Here is a 17729-nt window from a genome sequence, read left to right on the forward strand (position 1 = left end):
AAGAAAAGTAGTATGTTAAACACATATCAACAGACAGAGTACTTTGAAATATAGGAAATATCTGTACCATCTTATTGTACAGAAATAATGAGAATACATGTGTATTTTTGTAGGACTTGCTGGAGTCAGTGTGTAAAGCTACAGATGGAAGAATAGTGAGCCTATCAGATGTACAAACCTTAGTCAACAGTACACATAATCATGTGAGTAGCACTTACATTCATTTCCATATTGGATTGTTAGTTAAACACTGGTTATCTTTTACTTAGTATTAAAATACTAGATGGAATTAAATAACAGAAATACACGCTTGCTGACAAATAATGTAAAAATAACAAATGAGGCTTGAGTTTCATTACTGAATTAATTGAACATGTTGAATTAAATTATATAATGTGAGCCTCTAGAAAGCATAAGTTTTTTATTCAACAAACTTGATGTATTAGGTAATGAAACTACATGTAAAAGATAATCTACTAACATCCTATGGGGGGAAAGGAATGTTTAAATTATATTTCAGTTGTACTTCAGTTGGCCGTTCAACTCCCCCACCCAAACTCAATACAACCTGTTCCTTTTTTGAAGTATTTTGAATACAGTGTGATAAACCCTAGAAAGGGGAAAATCCAAATCATTTGATTTTCATGATAACAAGCGCAGTGCCAGTTTGCAAGAACTGATGCCAATGGCCTTGTGAGTTTGGCACCTGATGAGAAGTAAACACAGTTAGTGTTACATAATTCAGTCCATAACAGTTGTAAATTTGAAGCAACAGGGGGGGGGGGAGGGGGGGTAATTGGAGTTGAAAAATTTATAAACACTGACTCATAAAACTATTCATTATACTACATAACATTTCTTTTTATTCCAAATGGAAAATATGATCTTGTTTAAGGGAAAATATAACAATTTTAGGGGAAAATGTAGCTATTTTGACCAAGGGAAACAGCCTGTATTTGGCAGTAAAAAGTAGCAAAAAAAGTCACTGCCAAGGTGTTCAATTTTAAACTTCCATATGTGATGTTGATATTCTTGCAACGGTGACATGTTGATGTTGCCCATTACGCTTCCCATGGCTCCACTGTTCCAAAATGGTTGAATGTTATTTGGCATTGTGGCATAACAATGTTTCAGTAAAAGATTTTTTATTTGGGGTACCGGTATGAGTAAGTTGACAAAGATGTTTAATAAAAATGTGGTAAATTTCTGAAATGTTGCACAGTTTTGAAGAAAAGTGGTACACATGTTTGTAATTAGATTTTACATACACATGGAGTGACATTCAAGAAGTGCACTCCATCTCTGTGAATCAGGAACATTTTCAGGTTAAGATATATGTATCGGTTGTTGTTGTTCAAGACATTAGCTTAACAGAATAACAACAACAGTTGAGTGCAACAAATTATTTAACCTGAAAGCTTATAATACTGAATGCAGCTTATTGCAGATGTTGAATATTTTTAGCATGTGTTGCGTACCTGGTGCTTTGTTTGGGATTTCATGTGACCAGACCAGAGTTATTGTCTTTGACTTAGTTGAAAATACAAGAAGAACTTAAAAGTTTAAATGCTGTTATCTTAAAAATATTACTAGAGTAAAGAAACCATATACTGTGACAGGAAAGGGTGGCATCAGAGTCGTATTGATGCATCTTGTTTTTAGATATACAATAATAATTACTATTTCTTTTACAGTATATAGCTGCCCAGGTGTCCAAACAGATGTTCCAGATGAAAACTGATCAACTAGATGTACATATGTTCAAATCCTTGGTCCTATCACTGTATCCTAGTTCAACACCAGCAGATATTGTAAGTATCCTAGTTCAGCACAAACATATATTGTAAGTACCAATAACCTAGTTCAGCACAAACATATATTGTAAGTACCAGTAACCTAGTTCAGCACAAACAGATATTGTAAGTATCCTAGTTCAGCATAAGCAGATATCATAAGCATCCTGCAAAAGGTATCATAGGTCAAGACAAGCAGATGTTGAGCAAGTACTTATTTCAACCATAGTTCAACTCCAGCAAATATTGTAAGTGTTCTAGTTCAACATAAGTAGTTGACTTGTAAGTAGTAGTTCTGCGCAAGCTGATAGTCAAACTGCTCTAGTTCAACAATATCTTAGTTCATTTCAAGCAGATCTGGAAGATTCTTAGTCCAACACAAGCAATAATTTTTTCAGGCTTTTTCCTTGCATTACCATATACCAAAACTGTTCAAGCAAGGGGTGTGACTCAGGTGAATGATTTAGGGCCATCGTGGCCCACGTGTTTCATGCAAGGGAAGGGACAGACTGTTAATATTGACCTTTTTTCTTTTGATAGGCAGAAATGGTAGCTCTTGTAGAAGCAGCCCACTCTAGGGTAGTGGCACGGCAGCTAGATAGCTCAGACAGCATGAGCACTGCAAGCGAAGATGATGTCCATTTTGAACCAACAGATTTGCGAGAATTGCCTAAAATTGGCACAAGAGTTGTCCTAGGACCAGATGTATCAGGCAGACTTTTAAGTCTTGCACCAGGGAAGGGAACTATAACTGGTCATAGCCGCAAACACAGAGGTATTGTGAAAAATGGTTAAAATAATTTTTGAAAAGTCATTTAGTTGCCTTAGGGTCAAGGTCAGTGTTACTGAAAATTGGATCATCAAAAAGGGGGTTTCTGATTTAGTTGGGCTTTAGTAAGGATTGACATACTGTCATCAAACTTTTGTTTTGCAAGTTTATATATAAAGAAATAGCTTTGAATTGTATTTCGGACCACTGCAATTAAAATTAGATTAAATGATTTTTACGCAGTTACTCTTAAACAGAAATGAAATATTGTGTGGGAACTTTGTGTATAGATAGCTTAATAGGACAGAAATGTTTGGGATTGTTTCTTTGGCCACTAGGGTCAAGGTCACCGTTAGGTCAAGATCACTGTTAATAAAACAGAAAATATTTGAAAAACCTGATTTTCGAAGAATTTCAACTTCTCTTGTTAGCCAACCATCATCAGATGATGGGCTATTCAAATCACTCTGCGTCCGTCGTCATTCTGTCCTTCCATCAGTCCGTCCGTTAACAATTTCTAATTATCGCATCTCCTCAGAAACTACTGGGGGATTTTGACCAAACTTTGTCAGAATGGTGTTTTGGTACCCTAGTTGTGTCCCCCTGAAAATCAGACTGGTTCAGCAATTTATGAGTGAGTTATGACCCTTTGTTTATTTTTATAATTTACATAGATTTATATAGGGAAAAACTTTGAAAATCTTCTTGTCCAAAACCACAGAGCCTAGGGCTTTGATATTTGGTGTGTAGCATCATCTAGTGGTCCTCTACCAAGATGATTCAAATTATTTCCCTGGGGTCAAATATGGCCCTGCCCTGGGGGTCACATGGTTTATATAGACTCATATAGGGAAAAACTTTGAAAAACCTCTTGTCCAAAACCACAGGGCCTAGACCTTTGATATTTTGTATATGACATCATCTAGTGGTCTTCTACTAAGATTGTTCACATTATTACCCTAGGGTCAAATATGGCCCCGCCCTGGGTGTCACTTTTAATTTTACTGCCTTGGTAGCCTATTTGTACAGTGCCCGCTTCGAGTGCAGGAAGTTGTGGGTTCGATCCCTGGCAGCGTCATACCAAAGATGTAAAAATCTTTAGTACTCTGCTTCCTCCCTTGCTGTTAAGCATTAAGAGGACTGGTCAGCCCGTTGTCAGTATAATGTGGTTTGGTATCATGTCTTATGCCTATGGCATGATATTCTTGTGAGGCAGCACTATAAAGTTGGGCATTGGGCACACTGCTACAAGTAGACACCGTAGTTTATATGACTAAACATTTGTTGAAAAAGACTTTAAACCGAAACACACATACACACTTTGAATTTAAGTGGTATTTGACATTCAGTTATCATTGTTGCAGGAAAGGTATTTGTACAGTGGGAGAATGGAGCAAACACGCTGTGTAACTGTGGGTTTAAGGACAAGTTTGAGATATTTCCAGAAGATGATAAGGATCAGCATAAAATAGACAATACAATAAAAGTTGGTTTCAAAGTTAGGAGAGGTATGCTGAAAGAAATTGTTTTTTCATTTTCGTTATTAACAATTTATTCTATAGAAATTTACTAGATGACATTTTTTTCACATTCATATCCAAACACAATATTTTGCTTATTAATTGATAATTGTCATATTAATTAAGCTTGTTTAACAGGCATTTTTGTGCCCCCAAAAATTTGGGGGAGGGGCACTAACAGTTGCTCTTGCCTGTCCGTCTGTCTGTCTGTCTGAATTTGTGTCCTGCATATCTCAAAAAGTATTTGACCCAGAGTCATCAAACCTCACAGTATTGTTATTCAGCATGGGAAGTGGTGTACCTGGTGTTTTAATTAGGATCTTACACAGTACAGCCAGATCAGAGTTATGGCCATTGACTTAGACAAAAATATGCTTAAAAAAGTCTAAAAGTTTGTGTCACACGTATCTCAAAAAGTATTTAACCTAGGATTATGAAACATTGCAGGAATATTATTCAGTATGTGAAGTTGTGCAAAGAGATTTCACTTAGCCAGATCAGAGTTATGGCCCTTAACTTAGTAGAAATATGCATAAAGGGCCTTAATGTGTGTGTCGCACGTATCTTAAAACATATTTGACTTATGGTCATAAAACATAATAGAAATATTATTCAGCATGTGAAATTGTGTACCTGGCATTTTGTTCTGGATTTCTTCTGGTCAGTTGAGAGTTATGGCCCTTTGTTAAATAAAATATAATATATACAAAGGGCATACAAGTTTTTGTCATCATAAAATATTACAGTGTTATCTGCTAACAATTATACAGTGTTCTAAGTCCTGAAGTACAGTTATAATGGTAAATTTCCATCAAAATTAATCTGTAGCAATTTTTATATGCCCGAAGGGACATATTGTGTTATACCCCCGGTGTCCATTCGTCCGTTTGTTATTTCTTGTTCGCTCTGTAACTCTTGATCCCCTTGAAGGATTTTAAAGAAATTGACACAAATGTTCACAACATTGGGACAACGTGCAGGGTGCATGTTCTGGATGGCTCGCTTCAAGGTCAAGGTCACACTTAGGGGTCAAAGGTCACATGAGTGTGTTTCGTGTCTGCTCTGTAATTCTTTGAACTGCTTGAAGGATTGTAAAGAAACTTGGCAAAAATGTTCATGACGTGAAGAATGCATGTGCTAGATGTCAAGCTTCAAGGTCAAGGTCACACTTGGGGGTAAAAGGCCATCACTCTGTAACTTTTGAACCCCTTGAAGGATTTCGAAGAAACTTGACACTAATGTTCACCACATCAAGACGATGTGCAGAGCTCATGTTCTGGATGGCTATCTACAAGATCAAGGTCACACTTAGGGGTCAAAGGTCATACCTTCGGGTGTATATTGCTCCACGTTGCCGTGCTCTTGTTCAAAGTTCTGATTAAATAACAACTCATAATCATTATTTCTGGCAGGTTCTGAATAACAATAAGAAGAACTTCTTCAAACTTGATATATTAAGTAATTTAAAATTCAAAACAAGCTTGATTTGCAGAAATTAAATAAAATGTGACATAATACCCGACATGTGAGCAATTACTGTTACAGGTCCTGACTGGCGATATGGGAACCAAGATGGTGGAGGGGACCAGATAGGTACTGTTTATAAAATAAAGACAGGTGGAGTTGTATGTGTCAGGTGGCCCAATGGTTACCGCCACAAATACAGGTACAATCGCTGTGGAGTTTTTGATGTGCTTATATCGTAAGTATATTTCGTAATTTACTGAAATCACTTACCTGGTGAAATATACAGGTAAGTGAGTTAACAATTTGAAAATTCCAGGCTTAAGATAAATAAGAAGATGGAAAAAATGTATTGACATTTGAGCCGTGCCATGAGAAAACCAACATAGTGGGTTTGCGACCAGCATGGATCCAAACCAAGCTGCACATCCGCGCAGTCTGGTCAGGCTCCATGCTGTTCGCTTTTAAAGTCTATTGGAATTGGAGAAACTGTTAGTGAACAGCATGGATCCTGACCAGACTGCGCGGATGCGCAGGCTGGTGTGGATCCATGCTGGTCGCAAACCCACTATGTTGGTTTTCTCATGGCACGGCTCATTTACAAAGAAAATATTTTCTAATGAAAAACGTGTATTTTGTAACAATCTTGTATGCCAGAGTAAACTTGTCCTCCATTCTCTATACTGCTTTTTGGATCAAGTGCCCTGTTTTCACTTCTGTTCACTGTTTGAGAATTGTCTTGGTATAAATTCTTTCACACCAGTTGAAATTAATTTCTATGTTTTAATGAGTACATTTGGTTGCCAGTATTTGCTTGATTAAGGCGTTATTTCAAATAATTCTTTTTTCTTAAATATTTTTCCTTATTGTGGTTTGAGCATTTCTTGTGGCATTGAACTCTTCATGTGAGGAAACCATCCAGCTGGCTTACCCATGTGCCTGCCTGTCATGAAATAATGCATGGAGGGGCACCTGGGGTCTTCCTCTGCTATCAAAAGCTGGAAAGACACATACTAAAAACAGACAAATGTCTGATATTTAACATGGATATTTGACCAAAATGGACTTGGAATGAATAGAACAACTTTTCTCCAGTTGTTCATGAAGCAGGTGTCTTATTTACCTCCCAAGCATCCAGTGTAAGCCAGTACTGCTGGAAATAGTATCAAGTTATGTAAATTAATAGTGTTTCAGCCATGACTGAGAATGGAACTGAAATCCCTTATGTTTTAGTTCAACCTGCTGACCATTGTGACACCAGCATTCTTACTAAGGCACCGCAGAGGGACAATTTTATTGAACTATCATCCTGTCTAAATGTAAGAAGATTGCCGTAGACTTTTCTCTTGTGTTATCATAATTAAATTCCTGACTGCACACAACTATGCAAGCTAGATTTTTTGATTCAGTATATATTTTTCATTTTTACAGAGACTCCTCAGATCCATTGGGAATCAAGATGTTTGAGTCTGAGATGAACAAAAGGAACAATGAAAGATCAAATACACCAGTGCCAGGTATGCCAAGTTTATTGCAGTTGCCAGAAGCTAATGGGGATGTTAACAAACAAGAGAAATCCTTGGCTGAAACACAGACATAAATCCACAGTAATTTTAAAGGGACTGGTCTTCAGATTAAAACAAACTGTAAAATCCTCTGTGGATATGATTTAAGTTGTAATTTTGCTATATGCAGCAAAGAACAGTGCAGCTAAAATTGTTACATTTTTCATCATAAATTTACCCCACAATTGATAGAGTATAAATATTTTCTGTACACATTTTAACTTCCAGACATTTAATTTTTAGCTCACCTGTCACGAAGTGACAAGGTGAGCTATTGTGACCGCTTGATGTCTGTCATGCGTCAACATTTTGTAAAAAAATCTTCTTCTTCAAAACCATTGGGCAGATTTACTTGAAACTTCACAGGAATGTTCCTTGGGTCGTCCCCTTTCAAAATTTTTCAAAAAATTGAATTCCATGAAGAACTCTGGTTGCCATGGCAACCGAAAGGAAAAACTTTAAAAATCTTCTTCTCCAAAACCACAAAGCCTAGAGCTTTGATATCTGGTGTGTAGCATCCTCTACCAAAATTATTCAAATTATCCCCCCTAGGGTCAAATGTGGCCCCGCCCCGGGGGTCACATGGTTTATATAGACTTTTATAGTGAAAACTTCGAAAATCTTCTTGTACAAAACCACATGGCCTAGGGCTTTGATATTTGGTATGTAGCATCATCTAGTGGTCCTCTACCAAGATTGTTCAAATTATCCCCCTAGGGTCAAATATGGCCCCGTCACGGGAGTCCCAAGTTTTACATAGACTTATATAGGAAAAAAAGTTTAAATATCTTCTTGTCTGAAACCACAGCACTTAGACCTTTGATATTTGGTTTGTAGCATTGTCTTATGGTCCTCAACCAAAATTGTTAAAATTGTACCCCTTGGGTGAAAAGAGGTCCTGCCCTGGGGGTCCCAAGTTTTATATAGACTTATATAGGAAAAAGCTTTAAAAATCTTCTTGTCTGAAACCATATGACCTAGGCTTTTGATATTTGATATGATGCATTGTGTAGTAGTCCTCTACCAAAAGTTTTCAAATTATGCCCCTGGGGTTAAAAAAGGCCTCGCCCTTGGTTCACTTAGTTATTATGTGAGTTATATAGGGAAAATACTTAAAAAATCATCTGATCCTATTTCCAAGATTATTTAATTATAATTACCTGATGACCCCAAGTAATATGATGTCACTTGACTGTGAACTTGACCTACTGACCTACTTTCTTGTTTTTTAAGATACAGCTTTGAAATTTTGATGACATACACAGTTTTGCACATAAATTGTAAAACTGAATTTCATTGACAATGAATGTGACCAACTGACTTTCTTAATATTTTATCATCAGTTTGACATTTGAAACATGTAGCTCATATTACTCAGGTGAGCGATCCAGGGTCATCATGACCCTCTTGTTAGAAAACAGACATTGTGTAAATCTCCCTGGATCACACTGTTTTGCATTTTTATCTCGACTATACGAAGTATATGAAGAGCTAACCTACTCTCCCCGGCGTTGGCGTCTTTCCGCGTTCCCACCTTGGTTAAAGTTTTTTTTACATTTTCTTTCATCACCCACATCATCTGGCATAAGGGCTATAACTCTCACTCCAATATTTCATGAATTATTTCCCCTTTTTAATTGAAATTTCAGGTGAAAGTTTTGGTGCACTTTCACTCTATCTCAGTTATGGCTAGATCAATTTGATTCAAACTTAAAATAATTGTTCCACATCATCACCCGCATCATATGACAAAATTCATAACTCTGGCACAAATTTTTCATGAATTATGCCCCCTTTCTACATAGAATTTTAGGTTAATGTTTTGGTTCACTTTCACTTTATCTCTTTTATTACTAAATTGATTTGATTCAGATTTAAAACAATTGTTCAACATCATCACCCACATTATATGGCCTAGGGGCCATAACTCTTGCATCAATTTTTCATGAATTATTCCCCCTTTTGACTTACAACTTCAGGTTAAAATTTTGATGCACTTTCACTCTATCTTTTATTACTAAATGGATTTGATTCAAAGTTAAAATATTTCTTCCACCTTATAACCCACATCATAGGACACATGGTGCATAACACTTGCATCAATTTTTCATGAATTACGGCCCCTTTTACTTAGAGTTTAAGGTTAATTTTGATGCATTTTCACTTAATCTCAGTTACTGAATGGATTCGATTCAAACTTGAAGTAGTTGTTCCACATTATCACCCACATCATATGACACAAGGTGCATAACTCTTGCACCAAAATTTTATGAATTATGCCCCCTTTTTACTTAGAATTATGCTTATTTAATGTTTTGATACACTTTATCTTTATCTCTTTTCTTACTTAATATTTTTGACACAGACTCGAGCTATTGTGCAATATGTTCATCCACAATTAGAGTCATTGAACACTCCAGTGACAGCTCTGGCTTCAACAGATGTGCCAAGTTTCACTATCTAGCATCAAAATAGTCAAGCGTGCTGTCTCCTGTGACAGCTCTTGTTGTATCTATTGCATAATAGGTATTTTTATACATTCCCAGCGAATAGGACCAAAGTTTCTTCCATTATCAGCATATTTTTACTGGTCTCAATTAATTCTGTTAAAGTAATATAATATTGAATTATCTATTTGTTACAATAAATCAGTACACATTTAATGCATACAGTAACTTCTGACTTCATCAGATTTGAAAATTCTGACTGATTCCATTTATAGGTAGTTTAACTATTCAAATTGCTTGAATTTCTTCCTAATTATGCAAGAACCAGATATGTCACACATTATTATGTAGTATTCCTGATGGTTCAGTCACACTACAGTGTATAGCGTTAACAGACTTCCAACATTTAACAAAATTTTCAATCCGTTCATGTCCATTCGCATGCATTTCTTTTCCATTTTTCATGCGGCGCCAGCTCTCAAGTTGTCCGGCGATGTTCGTCCATCCGGTGGAAGGCTTTAAGCATGTTCAAAATTTGAAATGTATACCACTGGACAAAGTTGTTTGTAGGCTGTATGGTAGCAATGTGCTGGTATGCATTTTGTTCATTACTTGTGCATTTCTTATTCTGTACTTGTCTGTTCTGCATCTGTTCTTGTCCGTAGGACCTGATTCACGGCCGGAATACTACCGGACATGCAACGGATGTAATGTATGTTCAACGGACGATAACTGACAAGGTTATGGTTAGGGTCACATTCATTAAACGTTCAAAGAACGTTTTGACAGTTTCTCATGTGTTGCGCTTTCCTTTTACGCGGTACATGTCCGTTACTAGTACGCTGATACCCGTTAATTGAACGGAGTTTGTCTTGTATATATGCATTGATAAGGGGGTCATTGTGCGTTTTGTTCATTTTATCGCCCCATACACTGATCGCAAGAGCACCGAGCAGCAGTGGTAGAAGTCTTTCGTCACCAGATAACTTTCTGCTGCAATTTTTCTATATGTTGGGCGTCTGTTAACACTATACGGTTTAGTGTGACTGATGCATGAAGTGGATGTAGAAACTATACAAAGTTTGAAGATACTTTAATTGAAAATATTTGTGTACATTTGTCTGTGAATTTCTTGTGATTTGTATTATATTAATTAATATATTATGAAAATTCTATAATTGGAAGGAATTGATGAATAGCCATGCAACATAATTTTCATCTATGTATATCTTATAGATAATGTTTGTAGTGCTGGATTTAAAACTTGTATTGTTTCGAATTACCATACAGTTGTATGGAACTTTTTTTATATGCTTTTATTCTACAAAGTGAAAATGTGGTAAATATTGTTGTCTTCTTTTAATAAGTGTGCCTTCTTCCACTTAATCTGTTTTATTAATTCATAGTCATATAAGTAATCATTTTATGATAAGCAGCATTGCAGGAAAATGTCCAGAAGCCCGTTTTTTGGCCTTCAAAAATCACACAATTTGCATTGTTGTGCAGTAACTCTATGCTAGTATGTTGTACTATTGTTCAGTTACTCTGTACTTGTATGTTGGACTGTATGAAGGAGAGTTAGATATGTTATCTAATTGTCATTGGAATACATTTGTATTTAGTAAAGCTTTGATAATTTTTTATCAGTTGTGAAGAGTTTTTTTAACAGTGCGTTTTAATGAAATATTTACATTAAACATTAATGTTTCATCTTGTGTCCTTGTAAAGTGGACCATAAGACCAGTTTAGTACATGTTTCTTCTTAAAGAGTTTTTGTAATGTACTTTGTACTTTACACTAGTGACAGTGTGAGCTCAGCTTTGTTAAAAATTCAGAAAAGTTTTCATAAGTAATCATTACAGGTCTAAACACTTTATTATAAATATTAATAGAAAAAAAAGACATGATCAGATTTTTTTTGTGTAGAGAAAATTGTAATTTTTCTCTTAGTTTTCTTTGTTTGATAGACGTCACAAGTCTAATACAAGCATAAGCAAACACTACACTTCAGTTTTATTGCTGATTTATTTTTTGTTTGAATTTTAATCAAATTTTAATTGTCTCAGACAAATTTGATCTTAACATGCAATTAATACCAAATATTTTGTAAAGCATGTTTAGTTGTTGACTTCTGTGATATTTTGTTGATAGGTGATAAATGAATATAGACTTGTGCCATGTGTTAGTTACTGCCTGAATAGGGATGATAACACTTGGCAGAACTGTAGTGCCATTTTCTTCTTTAGCACATTTTGTTCAAATGTGTGTATATTTATGTTGCAATACATTATTATGTCTCCAACCACTCAGTGGTGTGGGAGACATATTGATTTACTCCTGTCTGTGTGTGTGTGTCACAAAGCTTGTCTGCACCCTAAGTTGGACATTTCTCGTCCGATCTTCACCAAACTTGAACAAAATGTGTTTGCCAATAAGACCTCAGCCAAATTCGATAACTAGCCAAATTGACCCAGGCACTTTTCAATTATGGCCCTTGAATTACTGATCGGACCACTCACCCAAACCATTTTGTCGGAACCACTCATCCAAACCACTTTGAATCACTAAATGGTTATGCAGTTATGGGAGACATGTACTGTTCTCAAAAGCAGCTCTTAGACTAGTTGAATTAAGGATTTACCCCTTAGAGACATAAAAGATGACAAAATGTCTTGTGTCACATCTTTTATGTTGTTGTTGTTTTTTTGCATTCAGAATTATAGGCTGCAGCTTTTACTTTGTTTCTGAAAATTGAAAGCATAATTTTTCTATCGATCAAACTGTCCGTCTGTTTGTCAGTCCATATGACACAGATTTTATTGTTTCATATACAGCCCACATTAATGACTGGATTTAGTTCATACACTCATCCTTGTGGCAAGACCTACAAACTGACTTATATATAGGTGACCTTGTGTCTCATGATACCTTCACCTTTAATCGTGAAACCTAGAAACAACATTTTGGTTAACCAGATTTTACTGCTTTGCCTACAGCCCACATTAATGACCCAGTTTAGTTCATACTCACACACAACTGTTACAGTCCTTGCGGTAAGACCTACAAACTGACCTATATATAAATGACTTTGACCCTCATATGACCTTCACATTCAAACTTAAAACCACAGAAAAACAACTTTTTATAGTCCTACAGCCCCCATAAATGATCCAGTTTAGTTAAAACTCACACTTGAGAACCTACAAACTGACCACATATAATTTACCTTGACCTTCGTATGATTTTCACCTTCAAACTTAAAACATAAAAAAAAACCCCTCATCTTTGGTTATACACTCGGGGCATGATTTTGCATTTTAAGAATGCAGCCCTTTATTTCTCTCTTTCTTTCACACATAGATAGGTTAAGGTAGTTAAGCACATTTGATTAACTGGAAGTGACTGTGTAACTTCATTTATCCGGAAAACGTAGAATAATGCCTTGTTTGCTGTTATATATATAGCATAAATGTTGTCGTAATTTGTATATTAAGTATTAAACAGTCAGCTCTACTGTCTTTGAAAAAAAAAAATGACAGTATTTAGCATTTGATGTAAAATGGTTTAAAGTAATAACATAAAATAAGCATCAGTGTTAGGTCTCCAATTGATATGGGAGTGAAAAATTTAAGCACATAGGTCTATACATTTTGCTTGGCCATATGATTGGAAATAGTGATATCCAAGACAATGAAAATTTCCATTTTTATCTACATTGTGGATTTTTTCTGCATGCGAAAATGTCATCAAAGATGTGATAATCCCATAGAAGCCTATAGTGAAAACTGACGCAGTGAAGACCATTACTCGTACTTTCAAAATCAGTCTAATTAAAAATCAAGCTCATGATCCAGTCTTCTTTAATGGCTGAAGTTCCTTCCGGTACAATGATGCTCTGAATAAAATGTGGTTTAATAAAGATTATGCATTGTAGAACAGTATTTGTTTCAGTAATGCAAAACTACCTTAAAGAAATGGTTGTAATCAGTTTTAATAATCATAATTCCATGTTTTCAGCATAAATCTTGAAGCTAATCTTTCAGGTTATAGAACAAAATTGTGCAGGAAAAGCTCAGACATTCCTAGGTTTCCTATATTTCTTGGGGACATCCTACATGTATATTTACTTCAAACATGCAAATACTGTAGGACATTTGGTACATATGTTAGTTGCAGTTAAAGATCAAGGATATTTCCTTGTACAAATGTAAGATCAAACCTTGTTTCAAGCTGTTAATACCAGATGAAGTATTTACAAAGCGAATTTGTGGTTCTCACAAGTGAAGGATAGTATATCTTATATCAAACAAGCAGAATTTGATTTTCATTTTATTTCATGTCTTTTTAGTTGACCTGTCACGTAGTGACAGGGTGAGCTTTTGTGATTGCCCTTCTTCCTCCATCCACAATTTCTTGTGAACAAGGTAGAGACCACATTTTGCAATCAATTTTATTTCAAACTTGCACACAACTTGTATTGGCATATCTTGGTTCCTTTCGAAAACTGGCCAGATCCCATCATGGGTTTCAGAGGAAAGGCCCCTTAAAGGGCCAAAATTTGCTATTTTTGGTTTGTGAACATGATAGAGATCACATTTTGCAATCAGCTTTAATCAAACTTGCAAACAAATTGTATCGGCATAATATCTCAGTTACTTTCGAAAACTGGCCAGATCCCATCATGGGTTCCAGAGTTACTGCCCCTTAAATGTGAATGATTATCTTGATGATCTCTAGGCCTGGATCGAAACCGGGTCATGTCATTGTCAAAAACTAGGTCATCTGGTCAAATCAAAGCAAAAGCTTGTTTACAACCTAGAGGCCACATTTATGACCATATCTTCATGAAACTTGGTCAGAATGTTCATCTTGATAATTTCTAGGCCAAGTTTGAAACTGGGTCATATGGGGTCAAAAACTAGGTCACCCAGTCAGATCAAAGGAAAAGCTTGTTAGCACTCATTAGGCCACATTTATGACCCTATCTTAATGAAATTTGGTAAGAATGTTTATCTTGATGATTCCTAGGCCAAGTTTGACACTGGGTCATATGGGGTCAAAAAACTAGGTCAACCATTCAAATCAAAGGAAAAGCTTGTTAACTCTATTGTTCATTTGATGTGCATGAAACTTGGTCAGAATGTTTGTCTGCATGAAATATCGAATGATTTTTTATCTGGATCATGTGGGGTCAAAAACTAGGTCACCTGGTCAAATCAAAGAATATTAAGCTTGTTTACACCTTAGGGGGCACAATTTTGTTTCTGTCTTCATAAAACTTGGTCAGAATGTTTGTTATCATGAAGTCTTGCATGATTTCAAATCTTGGTCACATAGGGTCAAAAGCTAGGTCACTAGGTCAAATCAGAGGAAAAGCTTGTATACACTCTAGGGGCCACTTTTTGCTCCAATCTTCCCGAACTTTGTCAGAATGTTTGTTTTCAAGAAATCTTAGACAAGTTCGAATCTGGGTCATGTGGGTAAACACTAGGTCACCAGGTCAAATCAAAGAAAATGCTTGTTTACAGTCAAGAGGCCATGTTTTTTGGTCCAATCTTAATGAAAATTTGTCAAAATATTTGTCTCTATGAAATCACTAGGTAAAACATATTTACACTGTTATGGTGTGTTACTCAGGCGAGCGACCTAGGGCCACCTTGTTAAGTGGTTCTAACCAGATGAGTGTATATGAGTGTAAACATTATAATGACAACATTAGTTAGTGACAATAATTGACTTGACTTGGCTATTAAAACTAATCCCTTATAATTACACCCAAATGTGTTTGGAAATACTTATAAATACTAATTTAAGACTGCCATAACCACTGAACATTTTAAACATCAACCCAGAATTTCATTTTTCCCTGACTTTTCTAAACTTTCATTTTTCACTGACCATTATCAAGATTTCCTTGACAATTCACCGACCTTGAAAAAAAACACCTTTTTGTCCCAGACTTTTCAAGGAAAGTTGCAACCCTGGTTAAGGTAATTCTGCATGTTTGATACACCGGAAGTGATTTGGCATAACGTCATATTCATATATCCAAAGAGTGTGAAAAAAAAACAACTGGACTTGGCAGATGGAAATGAAAATCAGTTTATGAATAAATGGCAACCTGTGGGTAAAGTTATGAAAATGGCAACATTACTATCTTTCAAAAGATAAAAGATGATATTAAAACATTGTGTCTTAAAATCAGCCTGAAATGCTCATAATACTGTAAACATGCGCAAATATCTCAAAATCAAACACAAGGACCTATACATTTTATTTCACCATATTATAGATCATATGTTTAATTTCAACTGTGAGAAGTTTCAATAAAATCTACAATGTAGAAAAATTTCTATTCACAAAAATGTTGTCAAAACTGTGATTTCCCCATAGACTTCCAATATGAAAACTTCATAGTCCAAAATTTTCAAGTCAGTCTAGCAAGCAGTCAAGAAAATGACCTATCTTTTTCATTCACCCAATTTTCTCAGTATATTCTGAAGTTTTAAAAAATCAAGAGTTTAATCAAATTCTATATTGCAGAATCTTTTATCCAAACATGCAGATCTATATTAAGAAATAATGTACATCTGTACATCTTTACCTTAAGGCTCCATGTGGTTCTGGGACGATCTGTGTATGAAAAGAATAGGAACCATTGCCTTACCCTTGCATGATCCTAAGAGGCGACTAATAGGGTCTTAACACTTGGTTTTGCTGTAACTCTGTGATTCCAGCAGGTATGCAAATTTTGATTCCATAACTCATGTTTTTAGTTTGATGTAAATGAGATTTGAAACCAAAATTTGTAGTCCTGTTTGGTGCCATATAACCTCTACTGTGTTGGTGCGCCGTAAAACCCAAATAAAGAAATAAACTCTACCTTAATTAAGAAATAATGTACACCTGACTGTCAATCATGTTTCATCTATGGTGGATATTTTTGTAAAAAATATTGTTAATGGTCATACTGAACAAACTTACTGAAATAAGTGAATGTATCGGGATATAATATTATGTCAGTAAATCTCGCACCCTTCAAAATCTTTTGAGAAAAAGGGTATTTGACATTTTATCGTAGAACTTTAACAAATAGTTAAAACTATTTATAATATGTTATGTGAGATGTTTGAATTTTTTATGCATAATAGAAGACTAATTATTTATTCCAGGAAATACTGTTTTGCTATATTTGTTATTGATTTTTAAAATAAATGTTTATGAAACATTTTAAAGCTTTGATATTGATTTTCAGTTTTCTTTCTGCTGAGATGGCTTGCTACTAAATAATTTATAATTACAACAGTGTTCTTTGTGCCATGAAGCAGCTTCAAAAATCTCCTTGCTGTCAGTGTTAGCTATAAATACCCCCTATTGTGTTTGTCTTCATTGCGGGTTGGGGAGAGTGGGCAGTACACAGTCAAAATTGTCTTGATTACTGTTTGCCGGTTTAATTCCTGGCCCAGGCTAAAATTAATTTTATCCAGTAAATGCATTGAAAGGGCTTTGTTGACTTGAAATGTACACTTGAGAAGCAAGTGAATGAAGTTTTGCTAGAAGTACAAAGTCACCTACTTGTAAAGGGGCAGTGAAATTAAAAGAGGGGGCAGGATTACAATCTTTTAACCTTTTGTACCAAGTTACTTGAATAACCATCCTTGCAGAAAAGATATAAAAACAAGAGGGCCATGGTGACCCTGGATCGCTCACCAGGTTTATATGAGCTGCATGTTTCATACGTCAAACCGATAAAATATTAAGAAAGTAGGTCAGTAGGTCACATTCATGGTCACTGAAAGTCAGTTTTAAGATCGGTGTGCAAAACTGTACATGCCATCCAAATTTCAAGGCTGTATCTTAAAAACTAGTCAGTAGGTCAAATTCATGGTCACTGAAAGTCAGTTTTAAGATCAGAGTGCAAAACTGTACATGTCATCCAAATTTCAAGGCTGTATCTCAAAAAACAAGAAAGTCGGTCAGCAGATTAAGGTCACAGTCAAGTGATATCATATTACTTGGGGTCATCAAGTAATTATTATTCAACTGTCTTGGAAATAGGATCAGATAATTTTTTAAGTATTTTTTCCTATATAACTCATATAATAATTAAGTGACCCTGGGGCGGGGCCTCTTTTAACCTCAGGGGCATAATTTGAATAATTTTGGTAGAG

General features: G+C 35.5%; 1 protein-coding gene across 1 annotated transcript in view; it reads left to right on the plus strand.

Moving 5' to 3' along the window:
* LOC123566429 (uncharacterized) overlaps positions 1 to 16786 on the plus strand; it is a 47655-nt gene extending 30869 nt beyond the window's left edge. Inside the window, exons 9-14 of the mRNA XM_045360485.2 lie at positions 114 to 203; positions 1695 to 1811; positions 2334 to 2568; positions 3927 to 4070; positions 5628 to 5784; positions 6978 to 16786. Coding sequence (XP_045216420.2) covers positions 114 to 203; positions 1695 to 1811; positions 2334 to 2568; positions 3927 to 4070; positions 5628 to 5784; positions 6978 to 7146 — 912 coding nt within the window. The 3' untranslated portion in view covers positions 7147 to 16786. The remainder of the gene's footprint in view (positions 1 to 113; positions 204 to 1694; positions 1812 to 2333; positions 2569 to 3926; positions 4071 to 5627; positions 5785 to 6977) is intronic.
* The last annotated feature ends 943 nt before the right edge of the window (positions 16787 to 17729 follow it).

Source organism: Mercenaria mercenaria, chromosome 8, assembly GCF_021730395.1.
Source record: "Mercenaria mercenaria strain notata chromosome 8, MADL_Memer_1, whole genome shotgun sequence".
Classification (NCBI taxonomy): domain Eukaryota; kingdom Metazoa; phylum Mollusca; class Bivalvia; order Venerida; family Veneridae; genus Mercenaria; species Mercenaria mercenaria.